The sequence below is a fragment of the Myotis myotis genome, unplaced genomic scaffold (assembly GCF_014108235.1).
Source record: "Myotis myotis isolate mMyoMyo1 unplaced genomic scaffold, mMyoMyo1.p scaffold_m19_p_7, whole genome shotgun sequence".
NCBI lineage: Eukaryota > Metazoa > Chordata > Mammalia > Chiroptera > Vespertilionidae > Myotis > Myotis myotis.
Genome location: NW_023416379.1, coordinates 18,285,287 through 18,311,051, shown reverse-complemented (window position 1 = coordinate 18,311,051; position 25,765 = coordinate 18,285,287). Strand labels below are relative to the sequence as shown.

Genomic DNA, 25,765 nt, shown 5'->3' with positions numbered 1-25,765 from the left:
ATTTTAGTTAAAATAATTTTACTTTAATTTATTTTAATGTTTCTACTTCAAATTTGTTCTGTAATGTGCATGATATCTTAGTAGAGTAAATGTACATATACACGTATCTCATTTGTGGTTCATGCTTAAAACTTTTATTGTTAAGAGGATACAATCAAAATAGTTTAGAGATCACTGGTTTAGAGGTTGGAAGGAAAGAAAAAAAGATGGTAAAGAAGATGAGTGAATGACAATTCAAGAGAGAGATAAAGGCCCGACTGGCTGACTCAGTGGTTGAACATCGACCTATGAACTAGGAGGTCATGGTTCAATTCCTAAGTCAGGGCACATGCCCAGGTTGTGGGCTCAAGCCCCAGTGTGGTGCATGCAGGAGGCAGTTGATCAATGATTCTCTCTCATCATTGATGTTTCTATCTCTTTTTCCCCCTCCCTTCATCTCTGAAATCATTAAAAATATATTTTAAAAAAGGAAAGATAGAAGAACAAGGATACAGTGTTACTGGAAACTGAGGAGAAAATTATTATTTTTTTAAATGATGAAGTGGTTAACAGAGTTTTTTGTAGCAGAAAGCTCAGGAACTATGAGGTCTGAGAAAAAGCCATGGGATTTATGACTGATGATTAGAAAGTTATTGGTGAAAATATTTTTAGTCAAGTGGTAGGAACAGAAACCAGATGCTATGCAGTAAATACCCGATAATCAGGCAGTGGGAGGAAAGGAAAACGAGCGGGGAGAGCAGATCACTCTTACAAACGCTTGGCAGAAAGTGAACAAGGTGAGGGCGAGGCGGAGTCAGACACTGCACTGGGCATAGGCAGAACAATTGATTAAGTAAGTCAATAGGAAAGTGGGAGGGAACGCATCACAGTCAAAGGGGGAAAGGGAGGGGCCCATTTTGTGAGGTAGGTGAGAGAGCAAGTGCACTTCTAAGAAAAGAAAAAGACAGCTGTGGAAATGGATTTCCTAAGGCCACACTATCAATGAATTAATTAAGTGATTACATTACTTCCTAAAATTGAGGAATGCCAGGTTGCAATTATGAGATAGACAAAATAGAAAAAGATTTGAAATATCTTCTCTGAATCCCTCACAAGAAACTGAAGCAGGGATCCTCTGATAACTGAGCAAGATTGAGGACCTGGATGTCTCCAGTCAACATGAATTTATGTCAGAGTCAAATTAGTAAAATTACAAGACTATTTATTTTATTACTATTATTGTTGTTATTTTACCAGCTGTGAAATAATATTGTTATTTTATTATTAATATTATTTACCTTACTTTTGGAAGGTGAGAAAACAGAAAGTGATTTTTAGGGACTGGCAAAGAAAGTAGAAAGGAAAGTGAGGATCTTATAACCACAGTGAGAAAATTGTTAACAAGTTGGCTATAAGGACTCTGTAGGTAGAAAAAAAAGTGAGGCAAGGAAGAGCTGATAGGCAGAAAAGAATTAAAGACTGAGAGGGAAGAGCAGTGTTAGTAAGTGTGAGCACAGAGGAAAGTCTTAGAAACCAAGATCTTGATGATGGAGAAATTCTGAGGGACAATGAGGTCCACGTTCTGATTGCACTTACAGGAGCCTGAAAAAGAGTAGAAAAAAAATGTTCTATTAGATGTAAACCATAAGGGCCTCTGATGCCATGCTGGTAAGAGGGATGACAAACAGGAGGACATGAGATGAGGAGGGCATTATGAGCACATGCCCTCTGTGCAGGGGAGGATCCTGGAGACGACTGTAGGGTCATTCTGTAGAACTTTAGAGCCGGTGTTGGATGGTGGTGTCAAACAATGCTTCATAAAGTGGTGGGGAACAGGCTGGTGTGCAGGAAGCAGTGAGAAAGGCAGCCTTCATGGGAGAGGGTTACAAAAAAATGTTGAGATGAGGAGTTGGGAAGCAGCCTTCAAGGACTACGTCCTACATTGGGCACTTGTTCACAATAGCACGAGCTTTTTAATTTAAGCAACACTTTGGTGGCAAGAATGCCACTTAACATTTCACATAAAATGAATGCTCGAAGAAATAGTGAGACGAATCCTACCCATTAAAAATGGTTTCTAGCTCAAATAATAATATAGCAATGTTTCAAATCAGGTTGCCAGGATGGATACCTCTCAAAGACTCATGTGAAAGGCTCTGTTTTAATACCCAGGTTAAAATAATTTCAAATGTAACTTTTAAGGAACGAATTTAGAATATTTTTTTTCTAGATACAGAACTGTTATATGGTACACTGCAGTTCCCATCTGCCATCTGCAGCAAGAGTTGCTCTGCTGGACACTTTCCAAATGCTATGCACATGTCCACTGATTCAAGACTAATTTCACCAAAAGCTAATCTAAACAGAAAATGTGTCTTATAGTTTATTCTACTGTAATTTCTATTTTTATAATTTAAACTAAGATTAATTTTCCTTCCCTTTGGCCACAGATTAAACCTCACACAAAGAGTTATAATTTGCCAATTAAAATAGGAACTATAGAAGTTATAACAATAACCATCCACATGAATTGATCATCTTAAGATTTACAAGAGGGCAAAATAAAGTAAAAGAAGGTTTATTGATACACGTAGAGCTATTTAGTCTTCACAATACCAACATTGTAAGTGAACCAGCCTTGGTATTTTGAAGGGGATGCACTTGTTACAGCATCTTTAAAACAGCAACCCCTCTGCATGCCTGTCCATGATCTGGAGTGACAGTATGGACATCTTTGAGGGCAGCCAGACTGCCTGTTTACCTTCTTAAGAATAACGATTGTAGAGATTAGCTGTGCATTCTGACTGCATTTTAAAATACAAATATATTGGTTAAGCATTGGCTCAAGTGTCCATTTTTTCTTTGGCTAAATTAATAGAGATTGGAGTAGCAAAAAGCAGATTGAATTGAACTTGGCAAAAGGTGTGAAGAGCTTCTCTACCATGAGTACTCTTAGACAAAATTCTTAAACTTGTTTTGCTCAAACAAATTGTGTGATTATATTGAGTTTTTCCTGCATCCAGGAGCTAGAATATTATTTTTCCTAAGAGGGTAGTCAAATCAACATCCAATTAGGATGGCGGGACTTCTAGATGTTAAATTGTCTAGTTCCCAGTTGCAGTAGGAGAAACAGAGGAAGATGCAACTGAAATATTTGAATACTGTAAGTAGGTCCTTTACTACACAATATGTCCTTAAAACGTGTTTGACTATAAAGACATAAAGTCCTCTCGATAGTATATGAAGGATTTCTTTCCCAAATAAGATGGTAAGATCATTGATATATAATGCTTGTTAAGCTCTCTAATCAGAGAGTTCCAACAAGGAATGGGTCTAATCCCAAGTCCAGCAGATAGAGGAAATCTTTAAAGAATTGGGACAGAAAGTTTTTATCTTTTCTCAGGACTATTTAGGAAGCAGACACAGGCATTTTCTTTCCTGTGGGTCAATTGCCTCTTCTCCAACCCAAAGGAATGGACAGGGCAGATAGAAAAACCTCAATTCTTTTAAACATCTGAACTTCTGGTGGTACTTGGAGCTGGAAGAGGAGAGAGAGATTGTCCCATCTCTCAACTACAATTGGGCCCAAGAGTGTCTAAATGTCAAACCACATGCGTGTACCTGTAAATGCTGCTGAGGCCCCCAATCAACTGCCAGCTCAAAACCCAGCCAGCATGATCCCCTTTGAAGAAGGTGTGCATTGGCAAGAGGTCAAGAGCGTTGGCTAAGAGGAGCAAGTGATTCCAGCAAGAAGTCTCACCAGGGAGGGCCACAGTCTAACGTTTCAGGAGAAGTGAGAGAGATAAAAATGTGCTTCTAAGGAGCCCATAATATAAGGCCTGCCAATCACAGGCCTGGGCAGCCTCTCTGCAAACAACCTCAGGCTGCAAGGGACAGGAACGATGTCAATGACAGCTTGTCTTTAGGACTGGGTGGAACAATCTCAACGTCATGTTTTTTCAGTTGGTATAAAGAACATTCTGTGCAGAACAGACAGCTTATGAGTATAGATGGATAACTATAAAAATTAGATAACCATCTGAAAGAGACGCCTGTTTTTATGGGTGATCAACTTTAGATTATTTTTTCATTACACATTCTCGCTTGTTTAAACATTTTCCTCAGGAAAAACAACAACATTTGCCTCTATTTATAATGCACAATGAGAATATTATGAGATTTTTTTTAAAACCCTTGATAATCTCATAAAGTATTTACAGTGATACAGCTATATAACAAACAAAAAGAGAAAACACACACACACACACACACACACACACACACACACACACACAAGAAGACAGATTGCATGAGGGTTACATGGTCTCCTGGAATGATAATTTGATGTGCATCGCAAACCTATATTTCTTATGGTTGGGTTTTCATCTTATTTATTTATTTTAATACAGAGTTTCTGAATTTCTGTTTCTGTTGTCCTTCATTCAAGTAGGATTTAATTCTGAGGAAGAAAGTTACAGAGAAATTTCTTCCCAAACATCACTTGAATTTACTTTTCTGATAAAATAAAAAGCACAGGCCTGGAAGGAGCAGTTGTTCATATAAGCAGAGGAGGAGGCAGTTTTTTCAGTCTGTCAGGAGGCTGAGTGGTTTTTTACAAAGTATAAAGTGAAGTACATTATCTACGATAGTTCATGTTGTTTTAAATGTGGATGATATTTAGTCCTTGGGCCAAGACAGGCTATATGTGGCTTTCTGAGGCAAGGCAAGCTTTCTGTACCCTTGGGGAGAAGGGTCACACGTGGATATAATCATGCACTGGGAATCTCAATGAACGGTTTGCGAGATGAGTGACAGATATGAAGAAATCTTTTAATTTTTTTCATGGACATCTTATTTTATGGAAATGTTTATTTGTTCTTTTCTTTGTTCACGAGAAAAATACTCAGTACCTTGTAATTGAATCATTGTTTTCAGCAGGAACACTAAAAGCAGTACGCAAACTACAAGCCAAGAAAAACATGAGAAATAATTTAACAGTTGCTTTTTATTAACAGACAGGATTCTAATGACTCATTTCTAATGACAAGTTAAGTGGAAATTATACAAAATAAACAGGATTTATTTTTAAAGTACAACTCTAGAGTGGTTACAAAGGCCTGATGCATGCCAGTTCAAATTTATTGGTGTTCGTCTTTATTCTTTGCACACATTTTATTTTTCTCATTTTCTTCTGTACCTGATCTTCAAGTTGAAGGCTTGACATCTGTAAAGCAGTGCCTGACATAGAATTTTATTTCTTTCATTATTGTCAGGCCACAATCTTGTGCCTCAATAATATAAAGCAACTGTATATACATACTCAGTTCTCAGGCCCTCACTTTCCCTTTTATAACCATTCTTTGATTTATAATTTCAATATATAGTGACTAATCTAACTTGAACCAGAGACGTATATGGAATATTATATGACTATAGTATTTGCAACAATTGCATCAATGAGTTTATTTAAAAATATAAGATTTTCAATATGTATTTTAATGACTAAAATAAGTTCAAATATGTGTGCCTTTCTACTATATAATGACTACTGTTAGTGACTGTATATCATGCTTAACATATGAACGTGTGAGTATGTAGTAGCCATTGATAAGCTAGACAAAGAAAAAGTTGTAAAACTTGAGTCTATATTATTCAAGCATTTCTCCATTTATTTAATACCAGAGGCCCGGTACATGAAATTTGTGCACTGGAGGGGGGTCCCTCAGCCCGGCCTGTGCTCTCCCACAGTCCGTGAGCCCTCCAGGATGTCTGACTGCTGAGGAGGTGGGAGAGGCTCCCGCCACTGCCACTGCACTCACTAGCCATGAACCCGACTTCTGGCTGAGCGGCATTCCCTCTGTGGGAGCACACTGACCACCAGGGGGCAGCTCCTAATTAAGTGTCTGCCCCCTGGTGGTCAGTGTGCATCATAGTGACCGGTCGTTCTACTGGTCAGTCGATTTGCATATTAGCCTTTTATTATATAGGATGTAGTTATTTGATACCTACTGTATTTAAAACACTGAGATAAGAACTGAGAACATTGAATAGGACAGATATAGTCCTTATTCTAGTTGGTTTATATTTTTAACCAGAGAGATAGACATTAAACATTAATCCAGGTGTTATTTCATTGTATTTGTGAAAACTGCTTTGCAGTACAAGGACAAGGTGCTCAGAGACTAGAAAACAAAGGTTCTGGCTAAAGTCTACATGGTAAGGGAAACCTTGAAGGAAGTCTTGAGTTTGTGATAATGTCCTAGGTAAATGGAATAGCCACGCCTTACATCAGGAAGGAAGAATGGTGGGATTGTAGAACTAAATAAAGGACATTAGAGTTGGAGTCCAGAGTGCTTATCATGTTATATAAGCTCTGCCTGATCTTGTTTCATAAATCTGACCCCTCCCCTGAGTTATAACACGTAGTTGGTAAATTAAGCCATATAATTGTTGAAATTATCTAGAGATGGTTAATAAAGATAATTAGATCAATAACAAAACCTTGAGGATCACTTAACAGTCAATGGAATCCAAGAATGAGTAGTCAGAGTGGTAAGAGGGACACCAGAAATAGGAAAGGGAGTGACCAGACATGTTAAATGCTGCAGAGAGATAGCAGGGTAATGTCTGACATCTGGTTTTAGAAGTAAGATGGATGCTGCATAGAGAAAGAAGGGAAAAGAGCCTAGAGGGCTGGTGGATATAGAGAAAGCCTGGCAATAAATTTATAAACTCATGGTGAGTAATGGACTTACGTTTTTGTGGGCTGTGGATGAGTCAAATGTAAACAAGTATAGTGGTTTGGTTCCAGGAAATACCAACACTCAGACTCTGACCTGATTTGTCACTGGAAGTGTCACCAGGATCCCTCCTTTTGTCATTAGGAAAGGAATTGGAGAATTATTTACCCATGATGCACCACACTGTATTTTAAATCTCTGCTTAAACAATTTAAGAAATTCTGTTTGAATGATTTAGAGCTTGAGACTATGTGAGTCCTGCTTGTATTCTCACACTGCAGCCAGGACCTGGGATAACACAGATGAATGGTTGTTGATGTGCTCATTATCTATTGCCACACGGTGCTGCCTACTTGCCAGAAAGACTTAATGGCATACATCCAAAGACAGTTATTTAGTTCCTGAGGCTGTGGAGTTCAGCTGACCTAGGCTGGGTTTGCCCAAAAGCCTGGGGCTCCTCTGGCTGTGATTGTCTCATCTCGGATGACTGGGATGACCTGAGTCTGCTCTCTGTCCTGGTCAGCATCCAGCAGGCTGGTCTAGGCATGTTCTTATGGCAGAATGGAAGAATAAGAACGAGAAAAAACAATTAAGCAAGCATCTGTCAAGTCTCTGTTTGTGTTGATGGGCCAATATCATCCGGGTCCAGAGGAAGTCACATGGACAAGTCAAAAGTCAGAGTATGAGGGCACTGAAAAAATGACAAGGACAGGACCTGGATACAGAGAATGGTAAAGGATTGGGGCCATAACGGTAACCAGCCCACCACACTGAATGAATATATGAATGATTGGATCATAGAATAACACCAGGAGCACTGGACTAAGGGTCAGGAGACATATCCCAAAAGCTCAGCACTGTTTATTTTGTTAATTTGGGTGAATCATGTAATTTTGCTGGACCCTAATTTTCTTATTGGTCTTTTTAAATCTTTAAAGCCTTTGATTCAAGCTTTCAATGAAATTTTTAATGAATTTAATGCTATACACAATCTGTAGGAGGAACTTAAGAAAAGTTGTTCATCGTGCTATCCTTTTGTGAATTAACATGGCTATGTGGATAGCCCCAAACGGGTAATTATGACTTTGTGAATCTTTGAATATTTTGTAATCACATTCAAACTGAAAAACTTCTAGTCGGAATTTGGGTATGAAACATAATGCTGAAAGTTCACTTTCTTTTTAGGTCTTAATTTTGGCTCCTATTTGATGATTCTTTGAAGCATACAACATACTAGTACAACATCAAACACTATATGCCATCTCATATGCGAGATGAGTTTTTGGGTTTATTGATGTTATGCTTTAATAATTCATTGTTATGATAATTTTTTTGCTTAAATTGACTGGAAGAACTTTGTCAAGTTTGCATAATACTGATACAAGTGTGATTTATTTTTAGGCAGATGTTATGATTTGTTTTATAAAAAGAATGACAATAATACAGAAGTGAAATCTCTTCATTATACAGTGTGTAATTATGCAATATATAATGAAATGCAGGGTTATTTACTATAGGGATAAAAACTGAGCAAAAATAATCTAAATGAAGAATACTTTATAAGATTCACAAGAGGAAAGTAACATATACAAATGGCCTTTGGAAATGACTTTCCACATCTGAGATGTCTTCTTATACTAGTCACTTAGAGTGCCACAAAACTTCCACACCTAGGTTACCAAAATATATGGATGAAAATGTAGTTTTTAACTCCCTTTGACACATAAGAATGTTCTGTTCCAGATATAAGAAATAACTTGCCATTTGATAAACGTTTACCCTTGTCATATCCCTGGGAAGCATTTATTTTGGACTGATAATTTACTTGTAAAATCAATCACTCTGGCCTGTCTCATTTCAGAGTCTCCGTGTAGATATATCCAAGAAGCTTCATTCCCATCAAGCTGGCCTGGATTCAAAAGGACCAGTTGGTTGTCAGAATGCTTTGGCTGACCTGGAGAAAGAGAGAAGCAGGTGTGGAGCAGCGGCAGCAGCAGGCACCGATGGAAGCACAGGTCGTTAGCCACGTGATGGGGGCTTCAGCCACCTCCGCGACAAATGCGCAATATACAGATCCTTACAATTTTGTTTGGAATATATAATCCAGTCAAAGTGACTGTCTGACCTGAAAATCTCATTGGAATATAGTTTTAAATGCAGCATAATATTGAACACTCGCACTAATGCTAGGTCTCTTCATTGTTTTTTATTAGATTTTTCTCACTTATGGTTTTCATAGCCAAGGAAGTACTTTATTCTAAGACTGCTCGTATTATCATGACACTGACATTTTTAAATTTTTGCTAGGATTAATGTCTTGAGGTGAGGTTAACATAATTGTGATGTTTCTGTTTAAAGAAGCATCAGCTAAGTAATCTAGTGCAGACTTGAAATATCACAGCTTAGTTTATAGAAAGGGTGATCTGATAGTTTTCACCTCTATTGAAAGCAAAACAGGAGCGATTGGACTTGTGGAGATGTTGATAGCATTCAATTAAGCCACCCAGTCTAACTTCCATATTGTGCAAACCTGAGATGAGTTAGCAAGGGAATTATTTTAGGCACAGCAAAGCAGCTCAATATCTATTAAACGTTCTCTTTGAAACTTTACACTGCAGTTTGTAAGAAAAATGAAACTGTAATTATTCTTAAGCATATGGTTTGTTTCTTCTCCCTCCTTATCTGGTTTTGTAGCGAGCGCTCTTTCTTCCTCCAAGGGCATGTAAAAGTCACACTCCTAGATAAGAAGTCTCCGCAGTGTTGCTGCTGAAACTCTGTACAATCTGTTCTTTCATGTAGTTAGCTTACTGGCTTCTGACACTCCCATAAAAATATCCCATGGAGCTTTTCTTATTACCTTTTCATTGACACTCTCCGAGTGATAAAAATGAAATTCTGTAAAGGGCTTTGAAAACCATGCATATTGCCATTCCTCCAAGTTTCAAACACTAACCAAGTACAACTGGACAAGAAACAGCTACTACAGGAAAAAATTGCTGCAGTGTGTTGAGTCTCAAGCCATCATTAATTTATAGGAAACTATCTTTTTCCCTAAGATGATGGATCCTAAAAAGTACCAGATAACACATTCCTGCGATCAAAGCTTTTGTTTCAGTTATAGGAAAATTTGTCTGACCTATCACTGTGTGTGCATCTTCCTGGGAGAGTACATTGCAGCCCCAGCTTTGCAGCCTGAATTAATAGTTCAGAGTATATCACAGATCAGGGCAGGCCCTGTTTCAAACATACGGCCTGCAAGTGACAATTTAAGGAAAAATATCTTTGAATTAAAGTATAGGTTCTAGGCAAGACTACCTAATTTGATTCAAGAGAGTAAAATGAACTGTTACTTAGGTTAGGTAATCTCAACATGCATTTTCCCCCCCAGAAATTATTTAGTATGCTCATCTGAGCAATGTTTTCATTTGCTATCCCATTTATAATCACAATACATCACAGAGTCGGTCTCCATTATGAACTAGAGTGGTGTGACAATTCCATATGTGAAAACACAAAAGTTAAGTAAAGCAGGAACATTAGTCTTCAAATTTCATTTACCTCATGTAATATAGTTTAGGTTTTTTTGGTTTAAAATAGAAAGACTCATTGTCTCTCTACTGAGCATTTACCAGACTTGGAATGAATTCTCATCTCTGAACAGCCACCACTGTGGAGTTCAGATGGGCAAAGGGCATCCTTTCTGAGCTTCCCTCTCTTTTTACTACTTAGTCACAAGTCGGTCATTTTCCAAACTCTCTCTGGTGAGAGTGCCAGTTTTAGAATCTTTGTAGCATATTATAAAAAACAAAAAAAAACAAAAAAACCTTATTAGGACAGGGTTCCAGCTTCTGTAGTTTTACTCGTTCTGTACACCTAGATCTTTTTCTTCCAGGTAGATGAAGTCGAATCACTTTGAATGTATATCTAATAATTTCTCTAGAGGGAATTCCTTCTTTTGGAATTGAATGTAAATACCTGGAAGTTTCACTGTGAACGCACATATGTCAGCGATTGAATGTAAATACCTGGAAGTTTCACTGTGAACGCACATATGTAAATACCTGGAAGTTTCACTGTGAACGCACATATGTCTACAGTTCCGCTGTTGCAGCCAGGAGGACAGCCAAGTATATATACCTCGGTCAGCCCTATCCCCCTGTCACTAGGACCCTGATGGAAATGACTCCCCACACCTCCTGGATGACCTTCTTCTGTGGGTCCTTCATTCACTCTGGTTGCTTGGCGATGGCCACGTGTTATTTTAGGAGCACTGTTATTAAGTCTGCAGGTTGTTTTGTTCATAAATTACTAAGAGAACGGTTCTCTGAAAGTAGGATGATTAAGTGGTTAACCTTTGGAGTCTGAACTCAGACTGCTGGGATTAAATCTTGTCTGTCCCACTCGCTGGCTGTGTACCACGAGCCATTTGTTAGTGTCGCTACCTCTTTATTTGTAAAATTGGGTTAATAACAGTGCTACACCGTAGGCTCTTTCAAAAGCTGCATTAGATAAAATAGGTTAAAGTTGGTATAGAACACCATAAACTCCAATCGAATCCTCGCTATTATAATGAACTTCGGCATCTCTCTGAGTTGCTGGCTAAGAAAAACGTTGCTTCCTGGCTGTGTGCCCTGCAACGTGCAGGTGAACATCTCCTCCTGTGGCTCTTGCAGACTTTCAGTTTCTATCTGTATTTTTTTCCCTTTGAGAACCGTATCCCATTGGGAAGTTCATGGCCTCTAGGAATCCTATGGACATGAGAAGGGACTAGAAATCTGGAGATGAGCCACTGATTCCTCTGAGTCCAAGAAACATGGTAATTGTGCAGAGACAAGGAGGCCCTGAAACTTCCTAACGGACCCCTTTCCCATCTTACCTCTGAGGCAGGGAAAGCGGAGGCTTCACCTGTGCCATTCTTGGTGGGTGACGTGTGTTACGTGCAGATGTTTATTTTAGCAATTTGTTACCCTTTCCCAGGGTAAACTTGCGTGGGACAGCGTATTAAGGAGGGCTCTCAGGAACAACACATAGGCAGAGGAACTAAAGCAGGCCTGGGGAGAGGAAGAAGTTAAAAGACACTGAAGACCTCGGCTGATCCCACTGGGAGCTCTGGAACTGGCCTGGCTCTTCAGAGTTGCCCTGTGTTGGGGTGAGGGGACCAGGCCGTTATAGCTCCTGAATCAGTCAGTCATTGGATGCAGATGCCCCTGAGGAGGGGGCATGGCTGTGGGCAAGGTGGCTTCCTTCAGCCAAGAGCAGTCCTTTGGTATCAGGATTCTCAGTCAGTTGTGAGGAGGATGTGATTATTATGTAGGCCACTCCCTAATGCAGTGGTTGCTTCTGGTGATCTGGTGTTAAACAGGAGGCTTAATCTTTTAAAATATGCCTGTTTTGTTTTGCCCTACATAAATGTTCTCTACTGAACAAATTTTATACTTTCTTAATCAACATTCTCTAATGGAATTTCCTTTCTTTTGAAGCCTCAACTATGTTCTCCTAATTATTCCTACATCTTTAAGCTAAACTCAAGACTCATCCTCCATACATTAGACTTGCCAAGTAGTGAGAAGCCTAGGTGAGAAAATAGAGCACAGCTACTCTGAGGTCTAGTTCCAGCTCTGCACAAACTAGATGGGTGACCTTCCACAAAATATTTCACTTTTCTGAGGTGTATTTTCCTCACCAAAATAGGAGGTGTGCCAGGTCGTTTTCATGCCCTGTCAGTTCTGAAAGCGTTGCTTCTATGGCCTATTCTGATATCACAGAGTGATGCGACTGTTGCTCATCTCTCAGTAAGGCTCACATGGAGATGATCCCACATCTACGAACACACTTATTATGGTAAATTAGCCAGGTGAGAGGAAAGGCGCTCCATGGAAAAATGTTTCACTGAGGTCAAGGAGGGAGCCAGAAGTAAAGAATGGATCTATCGGAAACCAAAGCAGTCTTTATATTGAGTTTTAAATTAATCCTAATGTTAAACTTCCAATTTTACTTCTATGATGGAAAACAATACACAAGGCAGCTCCCCATCAGGATTAGTGTGAGAATTAGACAAAGTGAGGGTCCTGTATTAAAGACCTTGACCGAATGATTGAATGTACGCTACAAAGAGGTAGTACTTTAGATATAAAATATAGTCTTGTCTCTCAATTTTAAGAAACACTTCAGCAATTAGTGTTATTCTGAGCATTGTGTAATTTGAAGCATAATAATTACTTTTACTCCAGACCAGAAAACCTGTTATTTAAAATATTGGATCATTTCAAACCAGTAATCCAAAAATCTGGTATATTTTTTATCCTGCCATTTAACATCAATGCAGCGTTTTCATAATATAAACAAAATAATGACACCAGTAGAATTGCCCTTATATTTCCAGGGAATACTATCTAAGTTTTGGAACTACTGACAGCCTGAAGTAAAATGTTATAAGATTGGTCTTCATTTTATAGCAACTTCTTTCCCTCTTCTCAGAAGGTTTAAATGTTTGAAAATATGCTGGAAGGAGAACCCGCAGTCATTTCAAATTCTTTGAACAATTCTGAAATATCATTTCCCATTAGGCAGTTGTGTGTGTACTGACAGCCTTGCCCTTCATCTTCCCTAGAGATTAATTTATTTCCTGCAGTGCGTGCTCTTCATGGAAAATCTGACTCCTCAGCCTTCACCAGTGGGAGTTCTCATCAGCAGAATGTTAATTATAAAAGCAAAACCATATACCGTATTGAAAGGGAAAAACAGTTCTCCAGGCAAAGCAAGCTTTGTCTTTCCTTGTCTTTTCTTTTCACTCCATTCTCTCCGCCATCTGTGGCTGGACAGAACATTAGCCTTTGGGGAAGCAGCCTGTGAGATGGTGAGGCATAGAGGAAAATGTGCAGGCTTTGCAACCAGACAGACCCAAGACTGAGCTGCCACGTTACTCTGTGATTTCGTTTCCTGGTCTGTGAAATGAGGATAGAAATATTTGCCTCACATGAAATTGTGTAATGAGACTGGCATAGAGTAGACACTAAAAAATTATCATTATTACAAAGCTCCTTCAACAAGCTTTGTTTAGCACTTGCTGTATATTAGTCGCTATGGCATAATATTAACCATGTATCATGGTGGTTTATGAAGGAACCTATTAGAGATTTGAAGAAATATATCTTTCAGGTCTTAAGAGACAGAAATGTTAGACTAAGACAGATTACTGAGATACCCAGTTTTGAAACCTGGTCTTAATCTTCATTTTCTGACTCTTCTCATCACTTTTACAGCTTTATAGTGGTTGCTAAGGACTTATGAACATATTATTTTTTCACCAATAAGTCCTTTAAAAAATATCCCCAAACTCTTTGCTAATAGTTTTAGGTCTATTAGACCTTGAAAATGTCTTTGAGTTTATTCTTTAAAATTATTTTCTCTAAAATAAAAAATTGTCAGTTTCTCTTTGATTTTGTCTCAGAAATAAAACTTTGGTAAATTAAATCTTGAGACAGAGAAGGCAATAGCATGACAGCAAAGTGTAGATAAGGCTGAAAAATACTTACCAGATGAAGAAACAAAATCTATTACTTTAAGGCCAGAAAGATCAGTTTCAATAACATGATTATGATTAATCATTTCATTTAAGTGAATTAACTTTTTACATATTTCCCCCTGTTATTTTATGATTTGGCGGTAACATTAGAAAGAGAACAACTAAAGCATTAGATGAAGAGATGTTATGGTGCAAACTCATAACAACTGAGACTTAGTACAGGCCGCTACAAGTAGAGATGAGCTGTGTGTGTGATGTACAACTTATGATAAGGAGTATTCTTTCATATGAAAAAATAACATTTTTTCTTAAGATCAGTGATAGTATTTAACTTGGGTAGAACAATGGGCTGGATATATATGATGAGCTTTGACTTTCATGGAGTCAAGTACAAATCATTAATTGATTCTTTCTTAATGATAATTGCATTTTTAAAGCATGAAAGTCACTACTAAATAAGTTTTTGAGCCTCCCCCTCCATTTTACTCATGAATAATATTTAATCTTATTATTTTAAATTGCCCTTCCCCTTTTTCTCACCATTTTTTGGGGGCAGGCAAAAATATTTTAGTTATTTTTCCAGACTAAATCTGGTTTTCATTTTGTTCAAGAAGACCACCTTTACTCTGGCCCACGAACTAAGCAAAACAAGAAGGAACAGATGACGTAACTTTCAAAATTTATTTCAGTGTTTCTCTAAGTTCTTGAACATAAAGAAAGTCACATATGAGCATGTTAAAAATACTTATTCTTAGGATCTGCTCTCTAGAGCAGAGTTGGCAAACTCTGGCAGTTGGACTCTAACCTGTCCCATTGCCTGCTTTTGTACAGCCACAAAGTAAGAATTTTATTTTTTATTTTTAAGCGTTTGGAAAAAATTAAAGGAAAAGAAATATTTTTGACCTGACAAAATTTCATATGATTCAAATTTCAATGTCTCTATGAAGTTTTATTGGAACACAGCCACACTCATTCATTTAGCTATTATCTATGGCTCTTTTCCTGCTCCTACTCACAGCAGATTTGAGTAGTTTTGACGGAAACCAGATGCAAAGCCTCAAATATTTACTATTTGGCCCTTGAGAGTAAAAGTTTGCTAACCTCTGCTCTAGAGAATCTAATTCAGAAGTTGTCAGGTAGGAACTTGGAATCTATTACAACTTGTTTCTTGGTGATTGGGGTCTCCAAACCACACTTTTAAAATAATGCAGTAGAAGACTTGTAAGTAACTTCTCTTTTTTTCTCACTCATCACACCCACTACATCAACAAGCCCTATTGGTTTTATCTTCACACAATGTCTAGAATACAATCATTTTTAGCATGGTCACGGTTATCAACCTAGTTCAAGTCATCATCATTTCTCATCTGGACTCTTGTATTGAGAACCTAACTAATCTATCTGCTTCTGCCCTTGCTTCATACTGTCCCCATTCTCCACACAGCAACCAGAGTAATTATGTTAAAACCTTAGTCAGATCATGGAACTCCTTTCCTCACAATCCTCCAGGGATCACCCTGCTTCTTCCCCTTTCTCACAATTGGCCTCCTAACTGTTCCTCAGAAATGCTAGGGGTCCTCCATCCTCAATGCTTCCATAGGCTGTTTTCTCTCTGACTGTCACAATCTTCCCTCCAGAAATCGGCATGGCTTTCAGCTTTGCCTCTTTTAGGTCTTTCCTAAACGCACACAGTTTCATAGCCATTACCTTCTTTATGATGCCTCCTGTAACCACCTCATTTAGATTTGTAGTGTTCCTAGCTGGAACTGCCTATCTCCCTAATGCCATCTGAAACATCATTTCTTATTTTGATTATGGGTCACCTTTCCTAGGTGAGGGCATTATGATGGCAGAGACTTTTTATCAGTGTTCTCTATCCTTAGGTTCTAGAAAATGGCAAGGCTCATCATAGGCTCCCAATAAATATTTGAGTAAAGAAATGAACCCCAGACTCCCATTCTGTGGTTGAAATATAGTGTATGACACCTATCAAACAATTCCTGTGTGGGAAAAACAGTTGCCAGTAGTATAAGTGTCAGACCCATTTCTGAAAAATGGTGCAATATCTTATAACCACTATAGATGAGAAGAATAAAACAGCTAGTCCAATCTAAACCAATAACTGAATTATAACACATGCTAAGAAAAGTATAAGATGAATATAGATATGAAAATGGTACATGGATGGAAATCCTGTTGGAAATATTCAGGAGGGATTCCAGGAAAACATTTCACAATCAAGCTGCCTACTAAAGGTGCGCACTGCAGATTTTACTGTTCACCATCAAGCTGAGCAATTTGAGGAGATTGGCACTCAAAATTCCCAACAGAGACAAGCAGGGTTTGACTGACCTGGGTCCAAATGAAGGCTTTAGGAAATACCAGTTTTATGAAAGAAGGTAAAGCACTTTTATGTATACTTGAACTTAATTCCTTCAAAATAGAAGAAAATAAAAATTTTCTTTCACTTTAATCCTCTCAGTCAACAAATTAGCCATTAATGTTATCTGTATAAAGCTTCGATTTGTTGGTTGAACAGCAGGTTATTCCTACATAAGTGTAGATTTTGACTATCACAGGACACTTTTGACTATCGAAGGATAGTGTTTAGAGAGAAAAACAAAACAAAACTACATTCTATATCTATTCCTCAGTGGATGAAATGTTTGGCTTGGTCTCCAAGGAGCTGAGTATCCATTATTCCACATCTCTCACTTAAGTTGATCATTTAAGTAATTGTGAGTATTCAAAAGTAATCAGTGAATATTGAATTAAATGTAAGAAACATCACCTCCATATTAAGTTTGTGACATTTTAAAAGGAATGGTTGGTGAATACCAAAAGAACTGAGGTTTTAAATCAATTTGAATTTTATAACCTATGTAATCATCAGAAAAATAAGTTCCTGCACATTTTGAGACTTCTTGAAAGTTAATGCAATAAAGAACACAGTTTCAATTCAATGTTACATCTGTTCTGTCAACTTGAGTGTGGATGTTAGTTGGAGCATTCCTACACTGGGTGGAAGATTGGACTAGTTCAGGCAGAGAGAGGCCACTTACAAGGTCCCCTCCAAAACTAAGATTGTTTAAATCCTATTATTTTATGTCAAAATAATCTAATTATACTAATCCCATCTCCTCCTGTTTTTCTGCTTAACTATGTACTATCTTACATCAGTTTATTGACAAGGGAGAGTGAGACTAATAACTGTCAAGATGACAAATTGAACTTTCAAACTATGGGCTTATAATAGTTTTATGTGAATATGAGATGGTAATAGCAAGCAATATTCCTGTAGCACTTTACATTTTACAAAGTACTTGCAGGTCCATTATTTCATTTGCTATTTCTTCAACTCTGTGATTCAGTTATGATTATCAAAATTCATTCACTGATAAAGTAATGGAATTTAGAGATTCCTCAAGACCCATAGCCAGTAAGTCTCAGAATAAGGAATCATACCTAGGCCTTTATTTTCTGTTTTCTATACTACAGTATATCTATTTCATTTGCCCTCAATCTCCATCTCCCCCAAGAAAAGCAGCACTCTGAGGGAGGAATACTGTTGTTATCCCTTTTTTAGAAATAAAGTCACAAAGATAGTAGGAGATAGGAATGGGAATAAAATCTGGGCATACTGCCTAAAAACCCCATGTCCTTTCATCTATAATGTATATACTACTACAGTGTGTCGATTTATTGCTGCTGTGGTGTAAGGAAGACCAAAATATCCACGGGCAGCAGTTGGGAATAGTGGGTGATGAGGAGAGGGAAAGAAACCAAGGAGAGCATGGAATCCAGGCTGCCTCTCTCTCTCATCAGCCACTGACTGCCCCTGCTCTGCCCCCAGCCCTCAGCCCCAAGCCCCAGTTGACACTGAGAGGAGATGTTGACAGAGGAGAATAAATCAGGCTGCTGAGGGAATTAACATGATGTGTGGAGAAATTCCACTTCTTTCTGCTTTGACATCTCCTTTCCTAAAACTTTCCCAATTAGCCTGTGAGCTACCCAGAGGTCACAAAACTATATACATTGTCTTTCTATTTCACACATATAAAAATAACTGGCAGTTGGTGAGAATAAAATTCCTCACTGTAAAATATAAAACCCTTTACATTTATTAACTCATTCAATCTTTGTCATAATAGGCACATAGGCATCATGTATAAAATAAGCACTATTATACTCCCCCCATTTATTAAAGATGAGGAAATGAGGCACATAAAGGTTAGATGACTTCCTTAAGGTTACAGAGTTAATATCTAGCAGAAAAAGAAGGAAGGAAAGGAGGGAGGGAGGGGAGGAGGGGGCTGGGAAAGAGGCAGGAGGGGAGGGGAGAAAGGAAAGAAAGGGAGGGTGAAAGGAAGAGAGGAAAGAAGAGAAACAAAGAAGGAAACAAAGGGGCCAAATATATGGTGACAGAAGATGATTTGACTTTGGGTGGTGGGCACACAGTGCAATATACAGATAATGTGTCATAGAAATGTATGCTTGAAACCTATATGATCCTATTAACCAAACTCACCCCAATAAATTAACTTAAAATTTAAATAAATTAAGGGTCGAATAAAAAAAAAAGAAACAAACAAACAAAGGTAAGGAGAGAGGAAGGAGGAGAGAAAGGGAGATATGAATGGAAAAAGGAAGGAGAGGAAGGAGGGAGGGAAAAGAGGAAGGAAGGAGGGAGGAAGGCAAAGCTAATGAGCCCTAGGGCCAGAGCCTCCCAGGCATCCTCTGGATGTCCATGTGGCCGGCACCTAGCAGGTCGCTAATGACAGGTATGGAGAACAAAAGGGATGACGGGTTTTCTTTACCTCTTGACTGTATGGTGCTAGTGCATGCTATCAGGGTTTTTAAGCCCCCCCCACCACACACACACACACACATACACACACACACACTGCTCCATCAAGCCATACTGGAAAAGAATCAAGTGTCTTGCCTGCACACAGACACATTTCCTATTTGCAATGTAGCTTTCTTTACTTGAGGGTGGATATGATGCTGTGGTGAAGCCAAGTCTGTGTATATGTTAATCAGAAGCTTTAGCTCAGACAGCTGATGCTTGAGACCTGTTGCCTTCTCTTCCGTTGAACATTTATACGTAACCTTTTCTCCTCTGTAGTCTTCAGAACGCCAGCAGGGCTGGGCTCTTTTCTGCAGGAGTGCTGGTCTGCAATCAGATATTCATTTTAGAGCACAGTCAACCTCAGGCTCTTTGTGAAGTTGTGTGATTGCTGGACAAGTTTCTCGACGTCACTGTGAATTCACTTTTTCCCCTTACATTTCCTACATAATAGAGTTTTTATGCGGACAAACTAAAAATGCAAAGGAAAGCACTTTGTAAACTGAAAAACACTTTACAAATTCAAGGTGTTATCTGCTAGCTCATAAAAATACTTACCTTTTATCTAAAGAGTTTACATTTCTTACTTTTTTTTTAACCCTTATTTGTATCTCAGTTATTTCTTTAAAAGCATATATTCATGAGAATGTCCTATAAGCAGTATTTGAAAGCAAGTAGTTTTCTTCCTGGCTATTTCCAATACATATTTCTGATAGACCCTTCTTATTTTTCCTTTCCTTATAGAAACGTTCAAAAATGAAAAACATCAAAAATGACGAGATGTGACTGAAGCCACTTGGGTAGTGACCATAAATGTTGTGATGGAAAGTAAGCCTGGCCTTCTAGCTGAAAAACAACGATTTCCCAACGGCCCCCACAAGAAACTCGATTCCCCAGTGCAAAGAAGAAAACAACTTTAAACGTTTTAACAGATAAACAAAGCAGAAACCTATGTATAGATGTCGGATAGTCTACTCTGTTGTGCCAAAACCTTTAAGTATTGTTTCATTGTCACCAGAACATATTTTTTTAATGTGCACATTTTGTGTGGTTCTTATTTTCACTAACAGCTATTAAGCAATTGGAAAACGATTTTATATTTCCGTTTCTGAGTAAAACCAGTACAAAATAGGATGACGAGTCACCAAATACTTACTTTTCTTTTTACAAGTGGTTTTGCATTTTTTTGGTGTTCTCATCATTCGGTTAAAAATAACTTTAAGATATTATGGAGTGATTTAGAATACCCAAGTTTCTAATCTGACTCGCTTGGGGCTGTATAAATGAATTTTACTTCACATTTTTAGTTTGTTGTGGAAGTACTCTATAAATAAGTGTGTTGAGGTTTACCAGCCCAAGCCATCGTGAGGCTTGGGGATTTTATCATAACTTTCTCCCCTGTTTCCTAACAACCAGAATTCATGACCACAGTTTCACCAAAGTTCTGCTAGTATGCCTTAGTTTATGTACTGTATGTTAGATAATCCTTTCGATGGATGTTTATTAGGATCCTAGAAAAATTATTTTATTTATGTATTATTATGTGTTAAGTATACAGGGACAATTTTATTTTGCATATAACAAAATGAAGAGACAGATAAGTTTCTCATTGAAGTTATACAGGAATTTAATGTCAAGCTTTGGCTTTGTTCATAGGTCATACTCTTTACAAAAGTTATTAATCTCCTATCTCATAATTTTTTTTTATGTATGGAAACAATTCATTGGTTTAGTACCAAAGAGTTTCTGATGACAACAAATCACTAGACAACTTTTCAACAAAAGAGAAAATTACTGTTAGAGACTTTTTACACAATGTTTATGCAGTCATGCACCCCTTAACAATGTTTTGGCCAATGATGGGCCACATATACATTGGTGATGCCGTAGAGTACAGAGAAGCTGAGAAATGCCTATTGCCTAGTGACATCATAGCCATCGTAACGTTAGCACAGAGGCTGCAAAAATCAACAGAGCTGTGGACAAGAAGGCAAACAGCCTTAACCGAAGAGTAGATGAGGATGGCCTTGGGGCACTCCTAGAGGTGGTTCCTCAGCAATTGATTAATGAGAAGTTGTTGCAACTAGTACAGGAACACGAAGCTGAAGACGAGGCAAGGTGAAGGGAAAACGCAGAAGAAAAAGAAGAACCCCTAGGGAAAGTCAGTGACGGATTTGGCAGAAGCTTTTTCAGACCTCAAAACACTCCTCAAAATGTTTGGAAACATGGACCCCCAATCCGGACAGGTATTCGTGGTACATTATCTATTTACAAGCAAACCTACGATGGAAAAAAAGAAACAAACCAAGCAAGCCATCGCAGACATGTTTCTGAAAGGAGTGACACCTGCCCCAGCAGAGCCTCCAGCAGGGCCTTCAGGAGGTCTCGCAGCAGAAGGCATTGGGGTCAGAAGATGGCAGCGCTAGGAGGGACACTGTCCCTGAAGACCCGCCAGTGGGACAGGATGTGGAAACGGAAGGGAGTGATACTGATGATCCCTACCCTGTGTAGGCCTAGGCCTGTGGTCGGCAAACTGCGGCTCGCGAGCCACATGCGGCTCTTTGGCCCCCTGAGTGTGGCTCTTCCACAAAATACCGACTTCTGCGCATGGGCCACGAAGTTTCAATCGCACTGTACGTGCGCGCCCGCACGTGGTATTTTGAGCAGTCAACAGAGCCAAATATCAACAGTACAACGATTGAAATTTCTTTTGAGAGCCAAATTTTTTAAACTTAAACTATATAGGTAGGCACATTGTTATTTACTTAATTAGGGTACTCCTAAGGCTTAGGAAGAGCCAGACTCAAGGGGCCAAAGAGCCGCATGTGGCTCGCGAGCCGCAGTTTGCCGACCACGGGCCTAGGCTAATGTGTGTGTTTGTGCTTTAGTTTCTGACAAAAACATTTTAAAAGTAAATAAAAATTTTAAAAATAGGAAAAAGCTTTTAGAATAAGAGTATAAAGAAATAAAATGTTTTTGTACAGCAGTACAGTATGCTTACATTTTAAGTTTATTACAAAAGAATTGAAGAGTTTAAGAAATAAAAAGTATATAAGGTAAAAAAGTTACAGTAAGGTAAGGTTAATTCATTATTGGAGGAAGAAAAATATTTTTATCAATTTAATTAGACAGTGTTTCAACAATAATGTACAGTGCTGTCCTAGGCCTTCACAATCACCACTCATTCACTGACTCACCCAGAGCAACTTTTAGTCCTGCAAACTCTATTCATGGTAAATGCTCTGGAAGGGTATACCATTTTTAACCTTTTATACTGTATTTTTACTGTACTTTTCCTATTTAAAATATGTTTAAACATATAAATACTTACCATTGTGTTATAATTGCCTACATTATTCAGTACAATGATATGCTGTAGGCTTTTAACCTAGGAGCAGTAGGCTGTACCATGTAGCCTAGATGTGTAGCAGGCTGTCCCATCCAGGTTTATGTAAGTGCACGCTATGTATTTGTGCAGTGGTCAAATTTCCTAATGACACATTTCTCAGAATATATTCCCATTAAGTGATGCATGACTGTTCTGATTCAGCCTATGTTCCCATATCTTTTTTTTCTTTTTAAGTGAAAATGAATCCTGATGTACAATATCCTAAAGATTGTTTAGCAATTAGGTAATACCATTAGTTATCTACAGTTTCTGAAAATTTCTGGGATTTCACTGTTGTTGTTTTTGGGGGGTTTTGTTGTTGTTGTTGCTTGTTTAGGCCTCTGTGAACAATAACTTCAGTTTATGACCCCACGTTTGATTATTGAAGTACACAGAGAATCCTTTCTCAAACCAACAACCTAGGCAAACTCAGGCTATTTTTCAAATAGTAATGGGTACTTAGCTGTGATTGTCTTTTTTTGTATATGAGAACAATTGAATTTGTACATTTAGTAAGTACAATTCCTTAATTAGAAAAAGCAAGCGAAAGCACCTACTCCTCAGTTTAATTGTAAATTAAATCAAGGGCTTTCTGGTGGAAATTACATATAACATTCCTAATTTAATATGAATCCTTCTCTGCTTGATGTTGAAAAATGTAATAACTTTATGCTCCTCTATGGAAGATTTGGGAAGGTTGAAAATAAATTTTCTAATTTCCATGTGTATGTGTGTATGTGTGTGTTCTCTGTCATGTTTAGCTGTGGAATCACATCTTCTAACAACTAAGTTAAAATATTCCTTAACTAAAAGTGAAATCACTTTGAAACAACATGGAGGGACCTGGAGTGTATTATGCTAAGTGAAATAAGCCAGTCAGAGAAAAATAAGTATCACAGGATCTTACTCATGTGGAATCTTATGAACAAAATAAACTAGTGAACAAAATAAATCCAGAGACATAGAAGCATGGAACAGACAGAGAATTTCAGAGGGAAGGTGGGGGTGCGGAGGTGGGTGGCGTGAGATTAATGGGGGAATTTGTAGGCATATATGCATAGTCCATGGTCACATACATAGCGTGGTACAGGCCTGGGAGAGGCAGATGGGGAGTAGGGAAATGGGGGGAAGAAGGGGAGACATTTGTAATCCTATATAATAAAAGGGTAATATGAAAATTGTTGGAAACTACCCATTGTCTTCACTATCAGAGAAGTGTAAACAAGGAGCCTGGGACACTGGTGAACCAGAGCCCTGGCAAGGGCCAGAGCTATGCACCGATTGTTTAGTCGAGACAGTGGTGTAGCTCAAGCAATTTCCTGACCAAATAGTCTCAGAGTAAATCTTTGCTCATATTTACTGACCTTTAAGATAGTCTGTCTGTTACCAGAATTGCCTGCCTCACTAAGGGCAATATGTGTATCCAAAATTGAATAAAAGGTTGGCAAGGCCTGGATACCAGTGAAGTCCTTCCCCTTGTGTTGGACTCTCTGCCTGGCCCCCATTATTTACAAATTATTATTTCTTATCTCACCTCTGTCGTTTGCGCACGGCCCTTCTCCAGATCCCAAACCCTTAACCATGCGGGACATGGGTCACACAGCAAATCAACCAAATGGCAGAATGACTGGTTGCTATAATGCATACTGACCACCAGGGGGAAGATGCTCAATGCAGGAGCTGCCCCCTGGTGGTCAGTGCGCTGCCACAGGGGGTGCACTTCTCAGCCACAAGCCTAAAGATGTTCGACTGACAGGCCCACGGGGAGCAGGCCTAAGCTATCAGTCAGACATCCCCCGAGGGCTCCCAGACTGCTAATGGGTATAGGCCAGGCTGAGGGACCCCCGTTCCTCCCCCCAGTGCAAGAATGTCATGCACCGGGCCTCTAGTACTTTCAATAATAAAGATACATTTTTTTAAAAATCAATTATTCACTAGTAAGGAGGAGGCTGCCAATGGTAAAGAACCCAGGATGAGAGAGATCCTCTCCATCCCCCACCCACCCTAAACCACAAATTTCACAGCATGGTCAGGCTGCATAAATAGCTGCCAAGACTGCCAGTTATTAATGCTCTATCAGTCAGCATTCAAGGGAAGGAGATGGAAATGGAGTGAGAAATGGGAAAAAAACACTCATACTTCTTAAGATGTGTTGTTCTTATACCAGAGCTTTAATATAAAAAGTGTTTGTTTTATGCCCTGGCCAGTGTAGCTCAGTTAGTTGGGCATCTTCCTGTGGACCAAAGGGTTGCTAGTTCAATTCTTGGTCAGGCCACATGCTGAGGTTACTGGCTAGATCCCCAGTTGGGGGCATGCAAGAGGCAGCCGATTGATGTTTCGCTCTCACATCAATGTTTCTCTCTCTCTCTCTCTCTCTCTCTCTCTCTCTCTCTCTCAAGAAAAAAGTATTTTTTTAAAGTATCTCTTTTCAGATCCAAGTCAATATTAATGAGATTTCTATATATTTATGCAAAAGATTAAAATACAAATTACTTTTAAAAGGAGGAGGCCAAGTAAACTTGTGGCAAGGATGAGTCAGAATTTGGATCCAGACATATCTCAATAGGCTGCAATACAAAAACTGAATCTAATAAAATTAAAGTGTTGTGGGAGTTTTTTTGCCACCAAAATATTTTAACCATTTTACCTCATCTTATTGCATCCACTTCTCCCACTGTGGGCCCAGTTTCAATCATCTATTCTTAGGTTATTGTTCTCCCCATTCCTGCTTTTGCCACTGATCAACCTCTTCTTATTGCATTAGCCAGAATGACCTCATTAAACCATATTGCATTATTTAACACCCCAGTTGCTTCCTACCTCACTTACAGTAAGAACCAATATTCCTAAAATGATCTATAAAACCACATAATTTATTCCTGTCATCTCTCTGGCCTCTTCTCCTGTCACTCCTTTGCACAATCCTGCTGGCCCCCCCATTGTTCATCAAACATGCCTGGACACTTGCTTTCTCCCAACCCAGAAATGTTTTTTGCTCATGTACCTACCAGCTCATTCCCTCACTTCCCTCTGGTCTTATAAAATGCCCGCCCTAACCACACGACCTCGAACTGTAACCCCAACCCTATCTGCTTCTTCCTTTCTCCTTCCCCCATTTTATTTTTTCTCCCTAATAATTGATTCTATCCAACATACTATATATTTTCTTTAAAACTTTGAGGGTGGCACTAATTTCTGCCAAAACACCTGGGACCTGATACTGTTTTAGATTTATTGCATGGGACAGAAGTAAGTAAAGGTAGTTTCAGCTCAGCCATTTCTAC

General features: G+C 38.6%; 1 protein-coding gene across 1 annotated transcript in view; it reads left to right on the top strand.

Moving 5' to 3' along the window:
• THEMIS (thymocyte selection associated) overlaps positions 1 to 21,589 on the top strand; it is a 130,475-nt gene extending 108,886 nt beyond the window's left edge. The window contains exons 5-6 of the mRNA XM_036317922.1: positions 8,581 to 8,734; positions 19,838 to 21,589. Coding sequence (XP_036173815.1) covers positions 8,581 to 8,734; positions 19,838 to 19,869 — 186 coding nt within the window. The 3' untranslated portion in view covers positions 19,870 to 21,589. The remainder of the gene's footprint in view (positions 1 to 8,580; positions 8,735 to 19,837) is intronic.
• Positions 21,590 to 25,765: the final 4,176 nt, after the last annotated feature.